This window comes from Perissodus microlepis, chromosome 15 (assembly GCF_051167445.1).
Source record: "Perissodus microlepis isolate ML-2025 ecotype Zambia chromosome 15, ASM5116744v1, whole genome shotgun sequence".
In the NCBI taxonomy this organism is placed as follows: Eukaryota; Metazoa; Chordata; class Actinopteri; order Cichliformes; family Cichlidae; genus Perissodus; species Perissodus microlepis.
This window is the reverse complement of record NC_140475.1, coordinates 11,176,603-11,194,725: the sequence shown is the minus strand read 5'-3', so window position 1 is coordinate 11,194,725 and position 18,123 is coordinate 11,176,603. Positions and strand designations below refer to the sequence as shown.

The 18,123-nt window shown below is 39.9% G+C and overlaps 1 protein-coding gene across 1 annotated transcript in view; it reads left to right on the top strand.

Moving 5' to 3' along the window:
• Nucleotides 1-18,123, top strand: part of stxbp5a (syntaxin binding protein 5a (tomosyn)) — a 108,616-nt gene that overhangs the window by 49,435 nt on the left and 41,058 nt on the right. The window contains exons 6-8 of the mRNA XM_084953875.1: nt 2,883-3,017; nt 11,626-11,689; nt 13,068-13,151. Coding sequence (XP_084810001.1) covers nt 2,883-3,017; nt 11,626-11,689; nt 13,068-13,151 — 283 coding nt within the window. The remainder of the gene's footprint in view (nt 1-2,882; nt 3,018-11,625; nt 11,690-13,067; nt 13,152-18,123) is intronic.

The following is an 18,123-nucleotide window of genomic DNA, read 5'->3' as shown; positions in this document are numbered from 1 at the left end:
ATAGTTTATTAAATTTTAATGAAATTTGCAGATTGTTTCAGTGGAGTTTAATAACCTCAACCATCTGCTCCTTGCTATCTAAAATATGACAGGACACTGGAGTAAATTCTCGAGCATCTCACACTTCTGATAATCAGTTTTCTGCTTGACATTTATCCAGCTGTGTGAAAACTGTAACTTTCATATCAACCAAACTGATTTACTCAGGAACAAATAAAACACTGAAAAAAGCCAAACAGTAACAGTTTTAAGTTATCTAAGTGACTTATATATCATGTTTAACCTGAGTAGCGAACGACCGCGGGGTTTTGAAAACAATTTGCCGAGAGTTCGGTGTTCTCACCGGCTCTAGTGAGCCTTGCGGCTAGCTATCGAGCTGGTGGGTAACAGACGTCTCCGAAAACGTCGGAGCACTTTTGCAAATATGTGATGTCTTGATAAACCGAGCAGATATTTGAAGTTTACACAGCTACATTCACCATTGTTTGAAACTCGAATTGGCTGAGCTATGAATTCTGGGATAGGTTAGGCCACAAAGGATACGCCTGACCCATCCTTCAAATCATCCTTCATTTGTCGGCTGCATTTGCAGAAGTCTTCGAATTTGGAAAGCCTTCGCCACATCGCTGTAACGTAATCGACCTTCAAATGCAGCCTCCGAAGGATGCGGCCCCTGAATTTGGACACAGCTACGATATAGAAGTTGCTTCTTCTTCGTCGGGGTTTAACGGCAGCTGGCATCCTTGTACATGCATTGCTGCCATCTTCTGTTTCAGTCCGTTATTACACTCTTAAATCCTACTACTTATTCCTGCGTCTTTCAGGATTTTACAAGGCTTTAAACGACGCGTCGACTATTAAATTTGCCGTCGACGATTTTGATAGTCGACATAATCGTGACTAGTCGACTAATCGTGGCAGCCCTAGTTGCGTATGGTTAATTTAATCGTTCATGATATAGTACAGAGCCTGATTTTAAGTTCAGTTTTTTTTAATTCATCCCTGCCAAGGTACCAAGATAAATGTAAACCATATTCTGTTTTATCTCAAAGCATTTTGTTGACACACTGCCTCCACTTAATCTGTTTTTGATAGCAGCAAATTGACAGCAATTGTGCCAAGTAGGGCTGCCACGATTAGTCGACTAGTCACGATTACGTCGACTATCAAAATCGTCGACGACTGATTTAATAGTCGACGCGTCGTTTGAAGCTTTGTAAGATCCCAAAAGACGCAGGAATACGTAGTAGGATTTAAGAGTGTAATAACGGACTGAAACAGAAGATGGCAGCACTGCATGTACAAGGATGCCAGCTGCCGTTAAACCCCGAAGAAGAAGTAGGTCTGTCACAGAATTCATAGCGCAGCCCAGCTCAGTTTCCAACAATGGCGGCAGCTAGTTAGTTTTAATATTACTCTTATTATTCTTTCTGGGTCACAAAATAAACGTTTAACATATTTTCTGGCGAGAATGTAGCTGTGTAAACCTCAAATATCTGCTCAGTTTATCAAGACACCACATATTTTCAAAAGCGCTCCGATGTTTTCGGAGACGTCTGTTACCCACTAGCTCGATAGCTAGCCGGGGGCAAGTCTCACTAGAGCCGTGAGAACACCGGACTCCCGGCAGATCGTTTCCAAACACACCGCCGTCTTTCGCTACTCAGGTTAAACATGATATATAAGTCACTTAGATAACTTAAAAATGGTATTGTTTGGCTTTTTTCAGTACTTTATTTGTTCCTGAGTAAATCGGTTTGGCTGAGATTAAAGTTATAGTTTTTACACAGCTGAATAAACGTCAAGCAGACAGCTGATTATCAGAAGTGTGAGATGCTCCAGAATTTACTCCGGTGTCCTGTTATATTTTAGATAGCAAGGAGTTTATTAAACTTCACCGAAACAATCTGCAAATTTCATTAAAATTTAATAAACTATCATCCTGTCTTTATTGTTAGTTAGCACATACCTTAAACACTTAAAGCTGTAAGCTAATGATAGTTATATAAGAGCAGATGCTGCTGGTGCAATAAGCTGTATGCTGTACATCCAATGGATGCATGATCTGATTAGTCGACTAATCGCAAAAATAATCGGTGACTAGTCGACTATCAAAATAATCGTTTGTGGCAGCCCTAGTGCCAAGTGACTTCGCTGTTAAACTTGAGCAAACCCGTCAGCGCTGAGGAGGAAGTACGTCGCTGTACCATTGTTAGAAATACTGAACAAGAAGTGCAGCTTTATTTCTCCTCCTGCATGGATGGCTTTCTCAGCTGATGAAACTTATGGGCTTTGTCCTATAGATACAAGCTTCTCAGCACCACAGGTGTGGCTCAAACCACCGTGCAGAATCAAAAGTATCGCTGGAGGAGCCGAATAACCTTGAAGTATTAGCAAGCCGGATTAGCAAGGTTGTACATTACTTTTCCTCAGATGGATTGAAAGTTGAATTGGAGAATGGATGAAAGAACAAAATGATGAAAAAGGGATGAGAAGATGAATGGATAAGGAGGGAAGGGTTTATAACCTCTCATTAAACTTGAGTCTGATTGATGGATAAAAGGAGGAGATGTGGGTGATAATGAAAAAAAAAACGAAGAAAATGATGGCTGCCTCTTTGCCCTCATGTATCCTGTGGGTGTAGAGGAAAAGGGTCTGATTGAATGACTCAGAAATCTCTTTGGTTTGCCACTCTCATCTTGACTGCTTCGACCTGGTGGAGTGGTAAATAATCCTCTCATAGTTTTGCATAATTAGAATAAGACTGAGTGATTTTCAAGAAGCTTCTTACTTTTGGCTTTCTTTCTTCCTCTGAGGTTTTGTCCACATTTTCTTTTCCTCCCTTTCCTCTGTTTCTAACACTCCTCTCCTTCTGTCCACAGAATAACTTTCTGCCACCTGCCCTTCCAGAGTAAATGGTTGTACATCGGCACAGAACGAGGGAACATCCACATTGTCAACGTGGAGTCCTTTATGCTCTCAGGCTACGTCATCATGTGGAACAAAGCCATTGAACTGTGAGTGGCCCTCGTGATTTTTTTTTTTTTACCCTCTGATGCTCTCTTCCAGATTGTGTCCTGAAAGCTTTACTTTTGTCTTATACTTAAAAACCTTCATAGGTTTTGTCTCACATGGCGGGGTGTCTTATCCAAAGAGAATCACCGATAAGTGGATCAATATATAGATTTTGTTAGAGTTGAACTCATATCAGCGACACTCCAATGAGGACCTTGGGGTCTTGTGACTCACCTTGAAAACAGAAGAACGCTGTTTGACGTTTTACCGGTCAAAAGGTTATTGTATTCCAAATGTAAGGAGATAAGAAAGAATCATTAGTCACTGTATCATTTCCACTCCCAGTATCAGATTCAAGCTAGTAAGGGACCTGTCTCTTTGCTGTTTCAATGGATCTGTCAGCTTGACAGGCTCCATTTTGGTTCCCTGCTGTATAGACTTAAATTATTCACTGGAGCATTTTGCTTCATGCTTTCCCCTCATCTCCTACTGTGCATGTGTGTCTGCGTGTATGTGTGTGTGTGGAGACGGAGTGAAAAGAGTAGGAGGGAGAGAGGGGGTGGAACAGGTGTCTGCCGAGATCAGTGTATGGTACACACAGACGTCTCGTCTCGTCGACAGGGCTGCAGGGAGGAAAAGGCGAGAGCGAGTGTTGGGAGAGAGAGAGAGGGAGAGAAAGAAGAGGAGGGGAGAAGAGTGGAAAGGATGACACAGGGCTTTTGCCTGAGGGAAAGGACATGTAGAGATGAAGAGTGATATAGGAATGGAGTAGGACAGAAGGATAAATGCAGGTAAGAGAGGGCAGGGAATGATCGCCCAGAAGAATGAAGTTGCACGGATAAGTCAGAGAGGCAGATGAAAAAGTTTTCCAATTAAAGAAAAAAGGGCGAAGGGGGAAAGCAAGGAGTAATAATGTGTGATGGAGAGTAGATATGGATGATGGTGAGGTAGATACCGGGGTGCCTTTTGACTAAAGGACAAACAATAACTTCCACGCTGTTCCCTTTCACCTTCATAATGTCTTTTCACCTTCCCTTGGCATCCTCTGCCAGCCATAAATTGTTTCAATGACTTCTATTTCAATGTTTGTCCGGTGGGAAATGAAAGAGTAAAGACTTTTGCACTATGAGAAATGTATTCATCTCTGGAAGAATATTTAAATAGCAGTTTATTGGGCATCAGCTGCATGTACAGCCAGTTGAGTTAATACTGCATATGTATATGTTAAAATTGATTTCATGGAAATAGCGCTTTCTCTTTTACTCCCAAATTCATTAAGACTCTCACACACAGCTTGTGGTATGCTACCAGTGCACTCGCCATAACAACTACCGTAGCAACAATATCTGATTTGAAATGTGACGTTTTAGCTGCTTTAAATATGGCTGCTTCACCAAAAGTTACACTTTTGTTTGTTGAGTTTCAAAATATTTGTGATATTCTCCAGAAAATGTGAAATTGTGAAAGTTTAAAGTAAAAGCTTACCCTACTCTTCTACCTTCTTCAAAGTAGTAATCTCAAAAATTACTCAATTTCCCATTTTGATATCACAAATTGCAAAAACGTCCATGTTGGAAATAATAAAAATCTAGTCCTTCTATTTCTAGTATTAAAACCAAATATTATTACAAAAGCGTGCCGTACGTCTTTGCTAATTTTGCTCATGCTAGATCTCTTTAAACATTCTTGATGTGTATTGACCTGTGTGGCTTCCATACCTTCCTCAGATTTCCACTTTTTCTCAAGATCACATTCACATCTAAATCTCTACAGTATATCTGCTTTCACCTTTCATTTCATTACCTCGAGCCGAAGATGAATCTTGTTCCCTATCAGGCATCATCTCACACGACATTAAGTCATTCAGGTTTGTAGAAAATAAAGTTACAAAATATTATTTCACGTATTGCTGTTTTTGTCCCAATCTGCGGTGTGAGTCGGAGGACATATCTCCGGTTCAAGCCTCGATCGACGGCATAAGATGTCAGCATCGTCAGGAATCAGTTCTCAGACTTGATGCGGATGCATTCAGTTTGCATATCTGTTTAAATGTATGAGTGTGTGGTGGTTGTTTGCTTTGATGAACATCAGAGAGGTGTGAGGTGATTCTCTTGTTGTCTCTTGAGCCTCAGCCTGCTGTGGCGTTAGTAGCATCACGTTCCAGATACAAAAGCGTCTGAGCCTCTTCTGTTGTTCTCATCAGACCAAGATAGTGCTCTGTCAAAATCACAGTCACTCCACTTACATCTGCAGTGACTGGTTGTGTGATAGATATCCAATCAGCAAAGTGATTAATTGTTTGTCTCGTTTATCAAACAACACCTGCTGGTTTCAAGTATGAAATTCAAAAATTTGCCTTTTTTTAAGAGGGAAAAAAGGAAGGTGTCACCTTGGGCAGCTTTCTGATGAAACAAATCTCCATTAGACATAAATATCCAAAATGTTCTTGCTGTTATCTGCATGCTGTATTATGGAAAATATAACCTAAACATTGTATTTCAAGCCCTGCCTAGTACACCTCAGTGCAGCTGTGACTGCTCTAATGAGGATAAGATGCAGTGTGTACAGGGGTCATCATCCTTTGGGCCCTGCTATTTGGAGACAAATTGTGCAGTTGCTGTGCCAGTAGCCCCAGGCCGAGTGCTCCGAGTATTTGGATGACTCACACCTCTGTTCCCAAGCTACTGTGTTAGAAATTGTACTGGACTATTAGACCAACTAACATCCTACGCCGTCTGCACAGCGCTGTTGTTGACTGAGTGCTACAGGCATGAAGGCTGCTACGTCAACATATGAATCTGAGTTTGTTGACATGCACGTTTTTTCTTTTTTAAAACAATCATAGAAATAATTTAGATATCTCAATAGACATGATATCTCATACACATCACCACACCCCAAGAAAAGTGCAATACTTCAGAGCAAACTTGCACATTAGTTTGTACAGCTGACATTATTAGGTTTGTTTTATTGCTAGCTTTTATTACTTTTTTATTTAGTCTAAATGCTGCTACCAGGAAACTGCCTTTAATATCGTTGAACATCTGATGTTTAATGACAACAAAAGGATTCTGATTCTAAATGAATTGATATATTATATACTTTAAATAACAACACAACAAACTTACTGTTAGAACTTGACCGATTTGTGGGCGGGCCGATATTGTCAGCCGATGTTAGCCATTTTTCTTGGTATTAGCATTTATAAGAGCATTTTAAATAAAAACTAAAAAAAAAAGAAAACTACAAGAAAACCCTTTAATCATGTTATGATTGTTGACGTTACAGACTTAGGGCTACATCCACACGTACCCGGTTATATTTGAAAACGCAGATTTTTCTGTGCGTTTGCAGCTTTCGTCCAACCGGGGTTATATACATAACCTTAAGTTTTAAAAATTCCTGCCAGGGTGGAGATTTTCTCCACACATAGGACTCAGTTCCGCTTCTATGCACCATCTTTGTTTACTCTTTCCCACCCAGGCTTCTAGACTTCTGATTGGCCAACATTTCTACACGGTTAGGAATATATCGCCACCTGCTGCTTTGGTATGTTCCTAGCAGCGTTTTCCTTCGTTTTGGCTTTTACGTGTGGACGGGATTTTTTTTTTAAAAAACGAAAACGGAAAATCTCAGTTTTCAAAAATACCCGTGTACGTGTTGACATAGCCTTAGTCATCGGAAGGCACTCTCCAACTTCCTTGTTAGCCACACACGTGTTTTTGAATGCCCCAAACATAACATCCAGCTGATCCGAAAAGAGCTTAAACAAGCAAATATAATAAATATCAGGGAAATCTTTTTTTGGGTGTGTCTGAAAGGAAAGAAAATAGCCAGTGTATTGGAATATCAGTATTAGTATTGATCTTAAATAATTCTGTATTGGTTAAAGCTCTTCTTACAACATTACTAGAAAGCAAATTAACCTCCTAGGACCCGGCGTCCACATATGTCGACATCACATTTTGGGTTGTCTAGACCAAAATGCTAAATTTTGCTCTACAACGGCCTGATATCCACTTACGAGGACGTTATACTGCCACTGTTCTATCAAAATTTAAAGCAAATGTCCTCATATGCGGATCTCATTTTTTCTCAGAAACAAAAATCGCCGTTTGACCTCTGGAAAAAAAAAAATCACGTAATTCTTTGTTTTTGCATTCATCAGGTCCTAATCAGCCCAAATAGCAAAGAGAAATTAAAAATGCATGCTATTAAAAAGTCAGGATATTAGGAGGTTAAATAGAATTAGGCTAATCCTTCATATATGATATACTTGACTGCAGTATATTAATCATAAATAAGCATACGCAAACTTTATACATGCAAAATGTGTACCATTGTGCTCTACTAAGCATCCCTATCAAAGACTTAACTCCATTAGGATCCCCTACATTCTCATCACTCCACTGCTACGTTCCCAGTGGCATTACAAAAAAGTGAATTATGAAAAAGACAAGAAAAATAAATAAATAATCAAGTTAACAATTTCTGAAAAAAGGCATATTCTTTAAGTACTCCGTACTTGTAATACATCTCTCCATGATTTCAGATTGAGTTATTATATCCTTTTCAGTGGCTGTTAACTGTTCTGACATTAACGCAGCTCCTTTTTCTTGTCTAGTTGTGTAGGAGGGTATGCAGTTATTGAATGTTTAAGTGTTCAACGTATCCTTTCATCTAACTTGAATATACAGTTTGAAGCTGTTATGTATGTATCTAGCAGTGACTATGTGTGCGCTGGTGTGTGTTAAATCAGCTAAACAGTCACTGGGTGCAGAGAGACAAGGAGAAGTGGGACTGGAGCAAATGTTAACAGCTTACTACGACACATAGTTCACGTGAACATGTTGACCCGAGGCATCTCCTGTTCTGTCCACTTTCATTTCCTCCCGCTCCCCCACTTGAACCCTGCAGCTAGTATAAATACTTGGTTGAATTTTTAAAAAGATTTTCTTACATGAATGCTTCCTTCACACTTTTGTTTATATGCATGTGTGAAATCCTCAGCTGGTACTAAAATAGATTAGAGAAGATTTATGGCTGGGAGTATCCCCCAAGCCATGTACTGGGGCTCCAGGAATGCTGTGCTACCGGTTGTAGACCAGGTACAGTGATCTTTTGTTGTTATACATATCCTTTTGATATTCTGTTTAATTAAGGGTAGAAATAAGTCACTTCACAGGTTCATTTTGTTTGGTTCCTACACATATTTATAGTCTGGTTCTTGTTCTAATCTTTTTTCAGTACCAAAGAAATAGATTTTTGGTCGTAAAACATTGAGATTTTCTTTAAATACCTGTATTTGGTGTTTTTCGGAAAGTTAGAGTGGAAGACTCTCGTTGCAGTAAAGTAAAACTGGAACGTTTTACTTGGTTGGGTCATTAACTGGACTTCACCTGGGGAAAAAAACCCCAAAACAAACCAGGCAGACCCTGAATCATCTGGAAGAGAACTGTTGTGTCAGAGCTACAGGAGATGGACCACACCTGAGGGCAAGCTCAGGGGACAACTTAAATGGAGGGAACTCGTGGCCTTGTGGCCTGCTAGAGGGTGAAGACATTAGGAAAGATGAAGAAGGTGAAGACTCTATTTCTGTACATTAAATATGACTAAAAATGCTTGCTTAACATAGAGACAGAAAGCAGCAGAAAACAGCTACCCTGTCTTAAACCAAGCCTAGCAGTAACGCTAAATGTCACTAATTAAAATTTCATTTTTTCTTTCTCTAAAAACAACATGTTACCTTTTTATAGGGGTTTATGCCATCGGATGTTGGGATTATGAGCGAGTTCTGGCAGATATTGTGTAGCTGTGCTCAGCTAAGCCAATCGATGTCTAGTGGTAGCTTCATTTTTAAGGAACGGATGCGAGATGTGTCACCTATTTTCTAACCTGTGGCAAGAAGATGAATGACAGCACGTCTCCAAAAAAAGTAAATCTGTTCCAATAATACAACAATTACCATTTCATGGCTGCCTCTGCTGATTTTGGTCTCTTTCAGGAGGCTACAGTTTTGATGAGGAAGCAGCTCTCTATGCAGAATTAGTATAGCTAAGCCAGGACTGATGTCTGGAACGTGATCCTATGCTGGAAAAATATGTAGGTGTCATGAATGCTTACATAAAGAATCACACAAAATGACGCTATAGTAGACACACACATACACACATACAACACGCGTGGTCTGTTGAGGTCACATTAGGCCACATAAGAAATCAGCAGGCTGCGAATAGGCTATTCAAGCCATGTTGCCGCAGAGGCACTGCCATGCTGACTGCGCCTCTGCTGCCTGAGAGATTGTCACCCATGATGACACCAGATGTTCAGGACTTCACTGTGTGGGCATGTGTCAGTGTTGGAGTTAAGCTGTTGAATAGGTATGCTCGATGATTTTTTTGTGCTTTCATTTCTAAATGCATAATATCTGAAATTATACCGTCCTATGAGTTCACTTACTGCTATATTCTCTGCGTGTGTGAATGAGGAAATGTGGGTGTGTCAGCGCCGAGGAGATGCTTTTAAATTCAATGAGGTGTTACCTTTACAAGTGCTTAAATACCCACTCACCCCTGTGTTCATTATACACGCAAAGACAATTGCTTTACGGTGCACGTGCGCATGCATGCAACATATGTATTGTAATAGCCCATTTTCTTTAATGCGCTAAAGGCATTGCTGGGTAGGGAGAATGTTTGATATACAGAGAAGGATTTGGTGCAGTAAGGCTTTATAACAGATGACTGGCTGTAGGTATCGGGGTGGGGGGGGGTGGGGGATTGCAAGATTTTATGACGTTCTGAACAAGCATTATATTTGCCACGGGGTATTTAGTTTTACTCTTGCTGTTGGTTCTGTGTGTGTGTGTGTGTGCGCGTGTGTGTGTGTGTGTGTGTGTGTGTGTGTGTGTGTGTGTGTGTGTGTGTGTGTGTGTGTGTGTGACATATAAAACCTTCAGTTAGTTTTTGAAAGACAAGAATGTGATAAATGCGAACATACTATGAGAATACAAGCATACTCTGCGCACACAAGCATATATTGAGACAAATACAGTGGCATACATGCACAGTATAGCATCTCACCATTCCGTGTATCTGTGTGTGTGTGTGTGTGTGTGCATGTGCGTGTTTGCCTGTGGATGATTTTTGGGAGCCTGCTCGCGCTCTGCCCATCCTGCCTCTGTTGCTATGGTGATTCCTTTATCTCCAAACCTGAATGTGTTGGGGTTTTTTGTGAACTTTGTAAATATGTTCACTTCTGGTTTATTTACTGTACGACAACAGGTTTTAACAAAATAGATTTGCTGTGAAGTCTCAAGGGAAGCACGGAGAACATTATATATAAAACCCTAAAACCCCAAGTAAACCACGTGGGACGGAGGGGAACTTGCAGTTTGTAATTTGGCAACAGAGTACTATTTTGCTGTGGCATTGAGGGGGATTGTTTACAGATGGGGTAGATGTTAAGATGTGTCTTAATTGCACTGACACACAAATGTGTGCGCGGGTGTGGACTGCTGTTCGCTGAGACACAGGCAGTGAAGGGGGGATTAGATAAATCAACAACTCTGGCTGCAGCAGAGCTTAGGTAATAAGGCTCCAGCACTAACGGGCTAAATATAGACATGACTGAATGACTGCTTGCCTGCCCACTAACTGCTACCTTCTAACACACACACACACACACACACACACACACACACACACACGCACACACACAAACACATTGTTGTCTATTCTTCTTCCCTTCTATTGCCCTTTGGTTATATTCATAGATTCATGGAAATCTGCTAAGCTAAATCGAATGAGCAGAGTTAACATTCATCCCTTGCTAATTGATTTCCATCCAAAATATGTTCCCAGTGAAATATGTACATCTTTTTTACATTTTTGATATTGTCATCAGCGTGTCCTGCCCTCCGCTGTCAAAAATATGCAAAGGCATAGGTCAAAACAACGACTTTGCCTTGCCTCATTTTTGCATTACTTACATTTGGCTGCAGCTCCTTCCTCTCCTTCTTTGTCAGGCATCCCTGCCCTTGCTTCACGGTGCTGGGGATATGTTTCAGGCTCCAACAGTCACTACTTTTTTCAGCAGTGACCTTGCCTGGCAATCCTCTGTCCACATCATCTCTTTAAGGCAGGGCAGGTTAGGTACATTTGGCTCCCATGTGGCTCACAGAAAGAGGAGTTTTGACATAAGACTGTCTGGAGGGTAAAGCACAGACAGCAGGGGGAGAGGAGAGGCTGTCGAGCATTTTTTGCTCTATCTTCTCCACTGACATGCAAATGGACACACATATCAGCACGTGGATGCACATACACATAGCCACTGGGGACTTCCTGGCCTGACAGAGTCATCCATCATAACCTTCAGGAAGCTTATTTCTTTGTACAGCCTTTTAGAGCCTTGGAATGATTGACAGCTCTGTCCTCCCAGCAGACCTCTTCGACAAGTCCAAAGACACTCGGTCTTCATCTTAACCCTCACTATGGGTTAAGATGAGGGCTATGACCATGTCATATTAGTAAATCTTACATGATGCCTGTCTACTCCATCCTGGCTTAAAGGGAAAAAAAAACTGTCTGTCTTTTTGATCTTTCTTACAAGGTCCTCTAAGGCTCATCCTGGACCAGTTGTTCACATAAGTGATAACCCCATGGATGAAGGAAAGGTAAGAATCAGTGACTTTCTGCACCCAATCGCAATATCTTGCAAAGCTTACATTGGTGAAAAGTCTGTGCAAAAGTCTTGAATTACCCCACAATTCTTTATATTTTTCTAAGAAATTGGATAAATGTGCAGCGAGTTATTAAAACATGGAAACATACAGGGATTGCACAGTATATAAAGCAAACAGAGGAGTTTATAAAATTTTAACAAGCTTGAAAGTCAATATTTGATGTGACTACCTTTATTCTTTAACACTACCTGAACTCTATTAGGCAACACTTCTTGTAATTTCTGTTAGTAACTTGTAGGAATAGTTCTCCAGGCTTCCTAAAGGACTCTGTTAACATGATCCCACAGTACTTTAACAATGTCCAGGTCCAGACTTTGTTGAGGCCATGACTGATAATGTTCCGTGGTTGATTCCACCTGGATTTAATCTGTCCAGGTATGTTTTTACTACATTGGCAGTGCGTTTGGGATCATTGCCATGTTGAAATTTGCCAATCAGACACTTTCCAGATGATATTGCATGGTGGATCAACATCTGAGGGTACTTTTCAGCGTACTGATGATAATTTGCACCAGAGTTTTTAAATTCAGTTCTTGTGTAAACTGGCACATCTCGGCCTTTTCTTCCTGTTTCCTATCCTTAAGAATGCCTCATTGAAAGCCAATGAGTGAAAAAGCAGTCAGTGCACAATGAAAAACTTTGAAAGAGCTCCAGAAAGCCAGGAAAATTACAGCTTAAGCCCACTTTTAAAAATAATTTACAGGAAGTCTGGCACCTAGGATGCAAAATATGAAGAAACAAGGGGTGAGTCAAGAGAAAGCATTACTTTGTTTTTTAGTGTAGCCCCATTTAGAGTATAGCTTAATTTGAATGCAGGTTGTGCTGACCACTTTGACCACTCTTCAGATATGTATCAGCATGCCTTTTAAACAGCATGTGATAAGTATATAAGGATGTAAGTTAACAAGACAGCACCCAGGAGGTGCTGGAGGACAACTACTGTATATATTTGTGTTGGTTATTTTAATTGATGAGAGGAATTTGACACAAATGCAGATGATTTTTGATGATTTTTGAGACTGAGTGCGGGAAGTATTTTTCTGTGAATAAGCTCAGATTTTTTTTAAAGCATCATGTTCTTTTTCTACAGCTCTTTTTGTATTATCTGATATCATTTTTTGTGAAGTAGGGTGGTCAGGTTTTTTTTTCCTGAGCCGCTGTAGTCTTCTTATACCTGACTTCCTTTCATGCTGTGCTTGAATGTCAAACGTATTACTTCTTTTTCTGCCCATCATGGGGTCTTTTCTATCCCCCTGTCTATCATCTCTCCTACCTATCTCACTGACTGCCTGTCGCTCTTCCTCTCTAGCTTATAATTGGATTTGAGTCTGGGATCGTGGTCCTGTGGGATCTCAAATCAAAGAAGGCAGACTATCGCTACACATATGATGAGGTAGGCAAATATCCCAGATTTCTGTTCTTCTCTAATAGATTTCCAGCATTCATTTGACTTGCATTTTAAGAAAATGTAATACGAGGACTGGAAGTGAAATCACATATTCTGAATTGAATTGCATACATTTTTGTGAATGTGTGTATTGGTCTGTGTGTGTGTGTCTACCTGAGTTTGAAATACTTTACTACAGCTGTGTTTCCTTTCTCTTGTCTGTGTTTTAAACCACACAATGGAGGAAAAAAGAGTGCTGGCAAGGTGATAAAATAAGAAAGATAAAACTTTCTAGTCTCTGCTTCACCTCAATAAGAAAGGGGGGCTGTCAGGTTTGACTTCATAGTAGGATGAAGCCAGAATTTGCTTAATAAGAGGATAACTTTTAAATGAGCCATCACTAACTAGATTTGTGTTGTCAAGCTAAATACATAAAGTATTTCCTCTTTATCCCTCACACACTGTTCATATTTTATGTCTTCACAGCATGGTCTGGGTCCATTTTGACACAGGCCAAGAATTCTCTCATTATAAGTTTTGATCTACAGGTTTATTTGGAAATTTAGACTTAAAAATGGACAATTAATGGATAATTAAACCTTAATTACTACTGTTTTTTGAGAAAATATCTACTCTTATGCAGTACTATGTCCTGTTTTACATAAATCATGGAAAACATGTATAACCTCTATAAATGTTAAACTCTGTTCTCACTGCTGTATCATAAACAAAACACCCAGTCCCTCTTTTGAATTCTTTTTTAATCTCACATTATTTTGTTACATTGTGGGAGCTCGTAGGTGCAAATGTAATGTACTCACATTCATGTAGAGCTTTTATAGTTTTACTAACCACCTGAGATATGCATCCATGCAGCACTTTAGTCGATATACTTCAAGCTGAACCTTCTTGCTGTGAGGTGAGAGTGATAACCACTGCATCACTCTGTTATAGATCTCAAGTGTCCAGGAACCATCTCTCAAGAAATTCTCTAACCTCTGTCTGACCCCTTATGTGCACCGTATTCTGCGCTGTTTTACTATTTCGCTGTTTCAAGATTCGCCCATTATCCTTCAAAGACCAGCAGGTGCCCGTCTCGGCAGGAGCTCAGGCTAACACAGACAGTTCTTGTTACAGTGTCAAAATCCCCCTTAGATTCTGTCACCACTGTCCCGTAAGAAAATACAATTTCAAGATTTCCTAAAACCACCATTTCCCTTGATATTACTCACACTGGTGGCTCTAAAATTCATTTAAAATAGATACAGGTTCAGTTTGACCCAGAACAGCCTAAATGTACAAGGAAACAGTACGAAATGTTAAAATATTTTCACTTTTCATTTGTATTCTGAGTCAATTTAGGGTATTTTTTGCTGCTGTCAAATATCAAAACGGGCCAAATTTCACCCAAACAGTATGAGACGGTGTAAAATTACAAATGAAGTGCTGGCACGGGCTGATATTTAGGAATTTTAAGTATGTAAAACTTTAGTAGTTTCTAAAAGCTTTAAAAGCATTTCTGGGTAGCACTGCAGAAGACGTGTTGTGTCATTTACAAAGAAGAAGACTTTGTTAAATACATATTTTACCACGGTTATGATTCACACAGTAGAGTGCCATGTGCTCATGTCCGATTGTAAAGCAGCACAGTGGTTTTCTTGTATAAAAACAGATACATTTTTTTAAAATAATGGATTATTTGGCTTTATAAGGTAACAGTGTATTTCTGTAAATAACAGAAAACATGACAGTTAAATAGAGATGGTGTCAGAGCTGCTTAGACTCTCTCTGGACCTAGCATTTATCTGACTGAGATTGGGTCTTGCAAGTTAAACAGTATTGTGATGAAATCTTGTTTTAAACTAAGATTTAGACTCATGTTCACTGCTTTCATCTTATAAGCAGTGCATGGCTAATAACGCTGATATTAGCCATGCACTGTATCACTTACTCTACTTTCTAAACTCTATTAATTTATTGATTTGCAATTAAAAAAAAAACATAAATTCTACTGATGTATGAGTTAAATTTGACTAATTTAATGCTATTAGTCGGTAAAAGAAATATCTGCCTTTTTACATCAAACGTAGCTGTTCCCCTTCAATCTGATTATAGTCTGAACTCCTACAGTCCATGATTTAGACTTCCTAGTAGGAGCGAAACATCTCTATGAATAGGACCTCTCATTCATAACTTTGTTACTGAGGCTTAAGCCAGCTGAATGGCTGTAAGAACACACATAGACACACATGCTGACTCAGCATGTACATGGCCATGCAGCTGTGTCTGCGGCCTTACACAGGGCTAAGTCTGTTTAAGATAATGAGATTATCGTATCACTCACGTAGATGCTCACCTTGTTGGCACCGCTGTAAGATACAAATACAAAAAAAAAAGGTGGAGATTTTGTATGTTCAGTATGTATGAAGATCTCCTTCTTACTCTGTCTGCCTCTCTGCCTTTGCTCTCCCTACATCCTTTTCTCAGATAAGCTAATATCCTCCCACTGCTCCTGGGCATTACAGATCCTAGTATTGAATCTCCCAGAGGAGCTCATCTCCTCTCTCCAAACCCTCACAGATACACCTCCCCAGGGACTGGGGGGGTTAGATTGGGTGGGAACTGAGGGACAGGGTATTGAGCTAGAGGGTGGGCGGGGTGTTGTGTCTTGCTTCACTGTAATTTTTCACTGGCTGACTTAAAAAATGGGCCTGCAACATGCAACTGTTCTTTCATCTCATTTGATATGTGGTGAAGTTACTCCCCTGGCTACTAAATCTAAATGTTTTCCAGGGTCAGGTATCTTTAAAGTGGACTTCACTGCAGTTAATTTCTTTTTATTTTCTGTCTATATTTTAAAGTATATTTCTTATAATACAGTCCATAGCATTCCTGCCACCCATTGTAACCTTAATAATAAGCATAAATAGAATTAGCATCCATTTGTTAACCTCAATATAAACTAAACTATTAACATTAATTGTAAGTCACTGATAATGCATGGATTTGCAGGCGATGTTATATTCGCTGGCTGTGATTTACTGGCATCATGACTCTATGCAAACTCCACATAGCTTCTTCAAACAATACTGTGAAGTAACTCTTTTCCAGCTCTCACATCCTCTCCAAGCTATAGTCTTCCTGCCGCGCGTGCTTTTTTCTCCAGCGTGCTTTCATTCAAACCCTATTTGCCTAGAAGCTTCCTGCCAAGTATCAAAGTTGTCGACTGAAATGAACAAGGAAGCTTTTCGTCTTCTCCTTTTCAACAGCAGAGTAAGCCAGCAGACCGCGCGGTGATGGATTCAGACTTTAGAAAATGCACAGACATCTTAAAGCGTATTTTACTCTTGATGGAAATTTGCGAATGTTTAAACAGCTGAAAGGCAGTCTGTGTCTTTGATTTCAAAAGATAGAGATAATGAGCAATGCCACTTCCTGTTTTCCTGCCACATTTTTTAACAATTCTTGCAAACGTTCTTGTATAATTTGTGCAAGTAGAGGAAATGAAATTCTTTCCATTAAAAAAAATATATGAAGGCAGCATTTGGAAATTACAGATGCTGACAAACTGAAGAACAGTTAGCAAATTAGCAAACTTATCCTGTATCGCAAAGAAAAAACTTTGACACTTTCCAGCAGAGTTCAGGCACACAAAGGCAATAAAACTTGTTTTTACAAGCTCCTAAAGAGCTGAGAGAGCACGCCTTCAACTCTGTGTCTTTCAGTGGATTGTCTATTATTAGCTGTGGATCAGCAGTATGGGTTTCCAGTGAGTCCTAGCCAGAGAGCATCTGTCACTGTGACCCTGCCTCGCTCTTCTCCATCTGACTCAACACCTGATGAATGGTTAATATTGCAGCCAAATCTGAGTTAGTTCTTCCCTCCGCCCTCTGTGTTTGTGTCCTGGTGGCGCACACTGAATGCATGGATGGAATTTGTAATCCTTTTTTTCCCTTCAGTAAGCCTATTGTTTAATTGCACTAATTTATACAGCCTTCTTACACTGTGTGCAGAAAGGAATGAAGGAAAGGAGCTTTTAAGAAAGATGAACATTCCTTTCTGCACGCATACATGTGCATTTACAGTAAAAAAAATTAGTAGTATTTTGGTGTATAGATGCCATACAGTGTTATATAGTAATGAGCACAGCACCTGCCATTATTCACAAGAATTTAGCGTGGAATTCAAGTAAACATCTTTAGTATCCCAAGAAAAAAAACATTACTTTTGCAGCTTGCAGTTTATTTTTATTGATTTCAACTTCGGAGTGCATCTAGCAGTCAGTCTCTATAGCTGCAAAGGCACGACCTGTTCAGGCTTTTGTCACAGATGTCCAGCCAAAGCTGCACAGATAAGGCACTCTATTTTCCCTATTTCCCTTCCTTTTGTTCTCCCCATTCCTCTTTTCCTTTCTATTCGCTCTTTTCACAAATGGACAAATAAGAAATTGGTTACTTTGACTGCGACTACGATAACCAGGACGCGCAAACACAAAGCGCGCCCAAACTTAGCACCTACGCCACGATCTGAAGAAAAGTCCACAAACACACCAGAAAAACTTTGGGGACAAAATGTTTGCAGGTATTTGTGCAGGAGCAGGTCATAATTCTCGCAGCTACTAATAAAGGGCAACAATAACAATAAAATTGGAAAACATATTCCCCTCAACCACGAAGCATTAATTATTTGAATTTAAATAAAACATAACAATAACCTGCTCCAGTTGTGGACAAATTTGCATTATTAACATATTTTATTCCAGCATTCATTTTGTAAACAGCCTGCCAGTATTTTTAATACTGTTGAATCAGACCGGCACTGTTCTAACCGGATGGGTGAGATTCTCAACAAGAAAAAAAAAATCCACCAGGCAGATAAGACTTCCACACATTTCCTGTGGCATTCTCTGTGATGGGCAGCCCCGCTATCTTAATTTAATGTGTCCTCTCGCAATGAATCCCTCCCATCTGCTTATTCC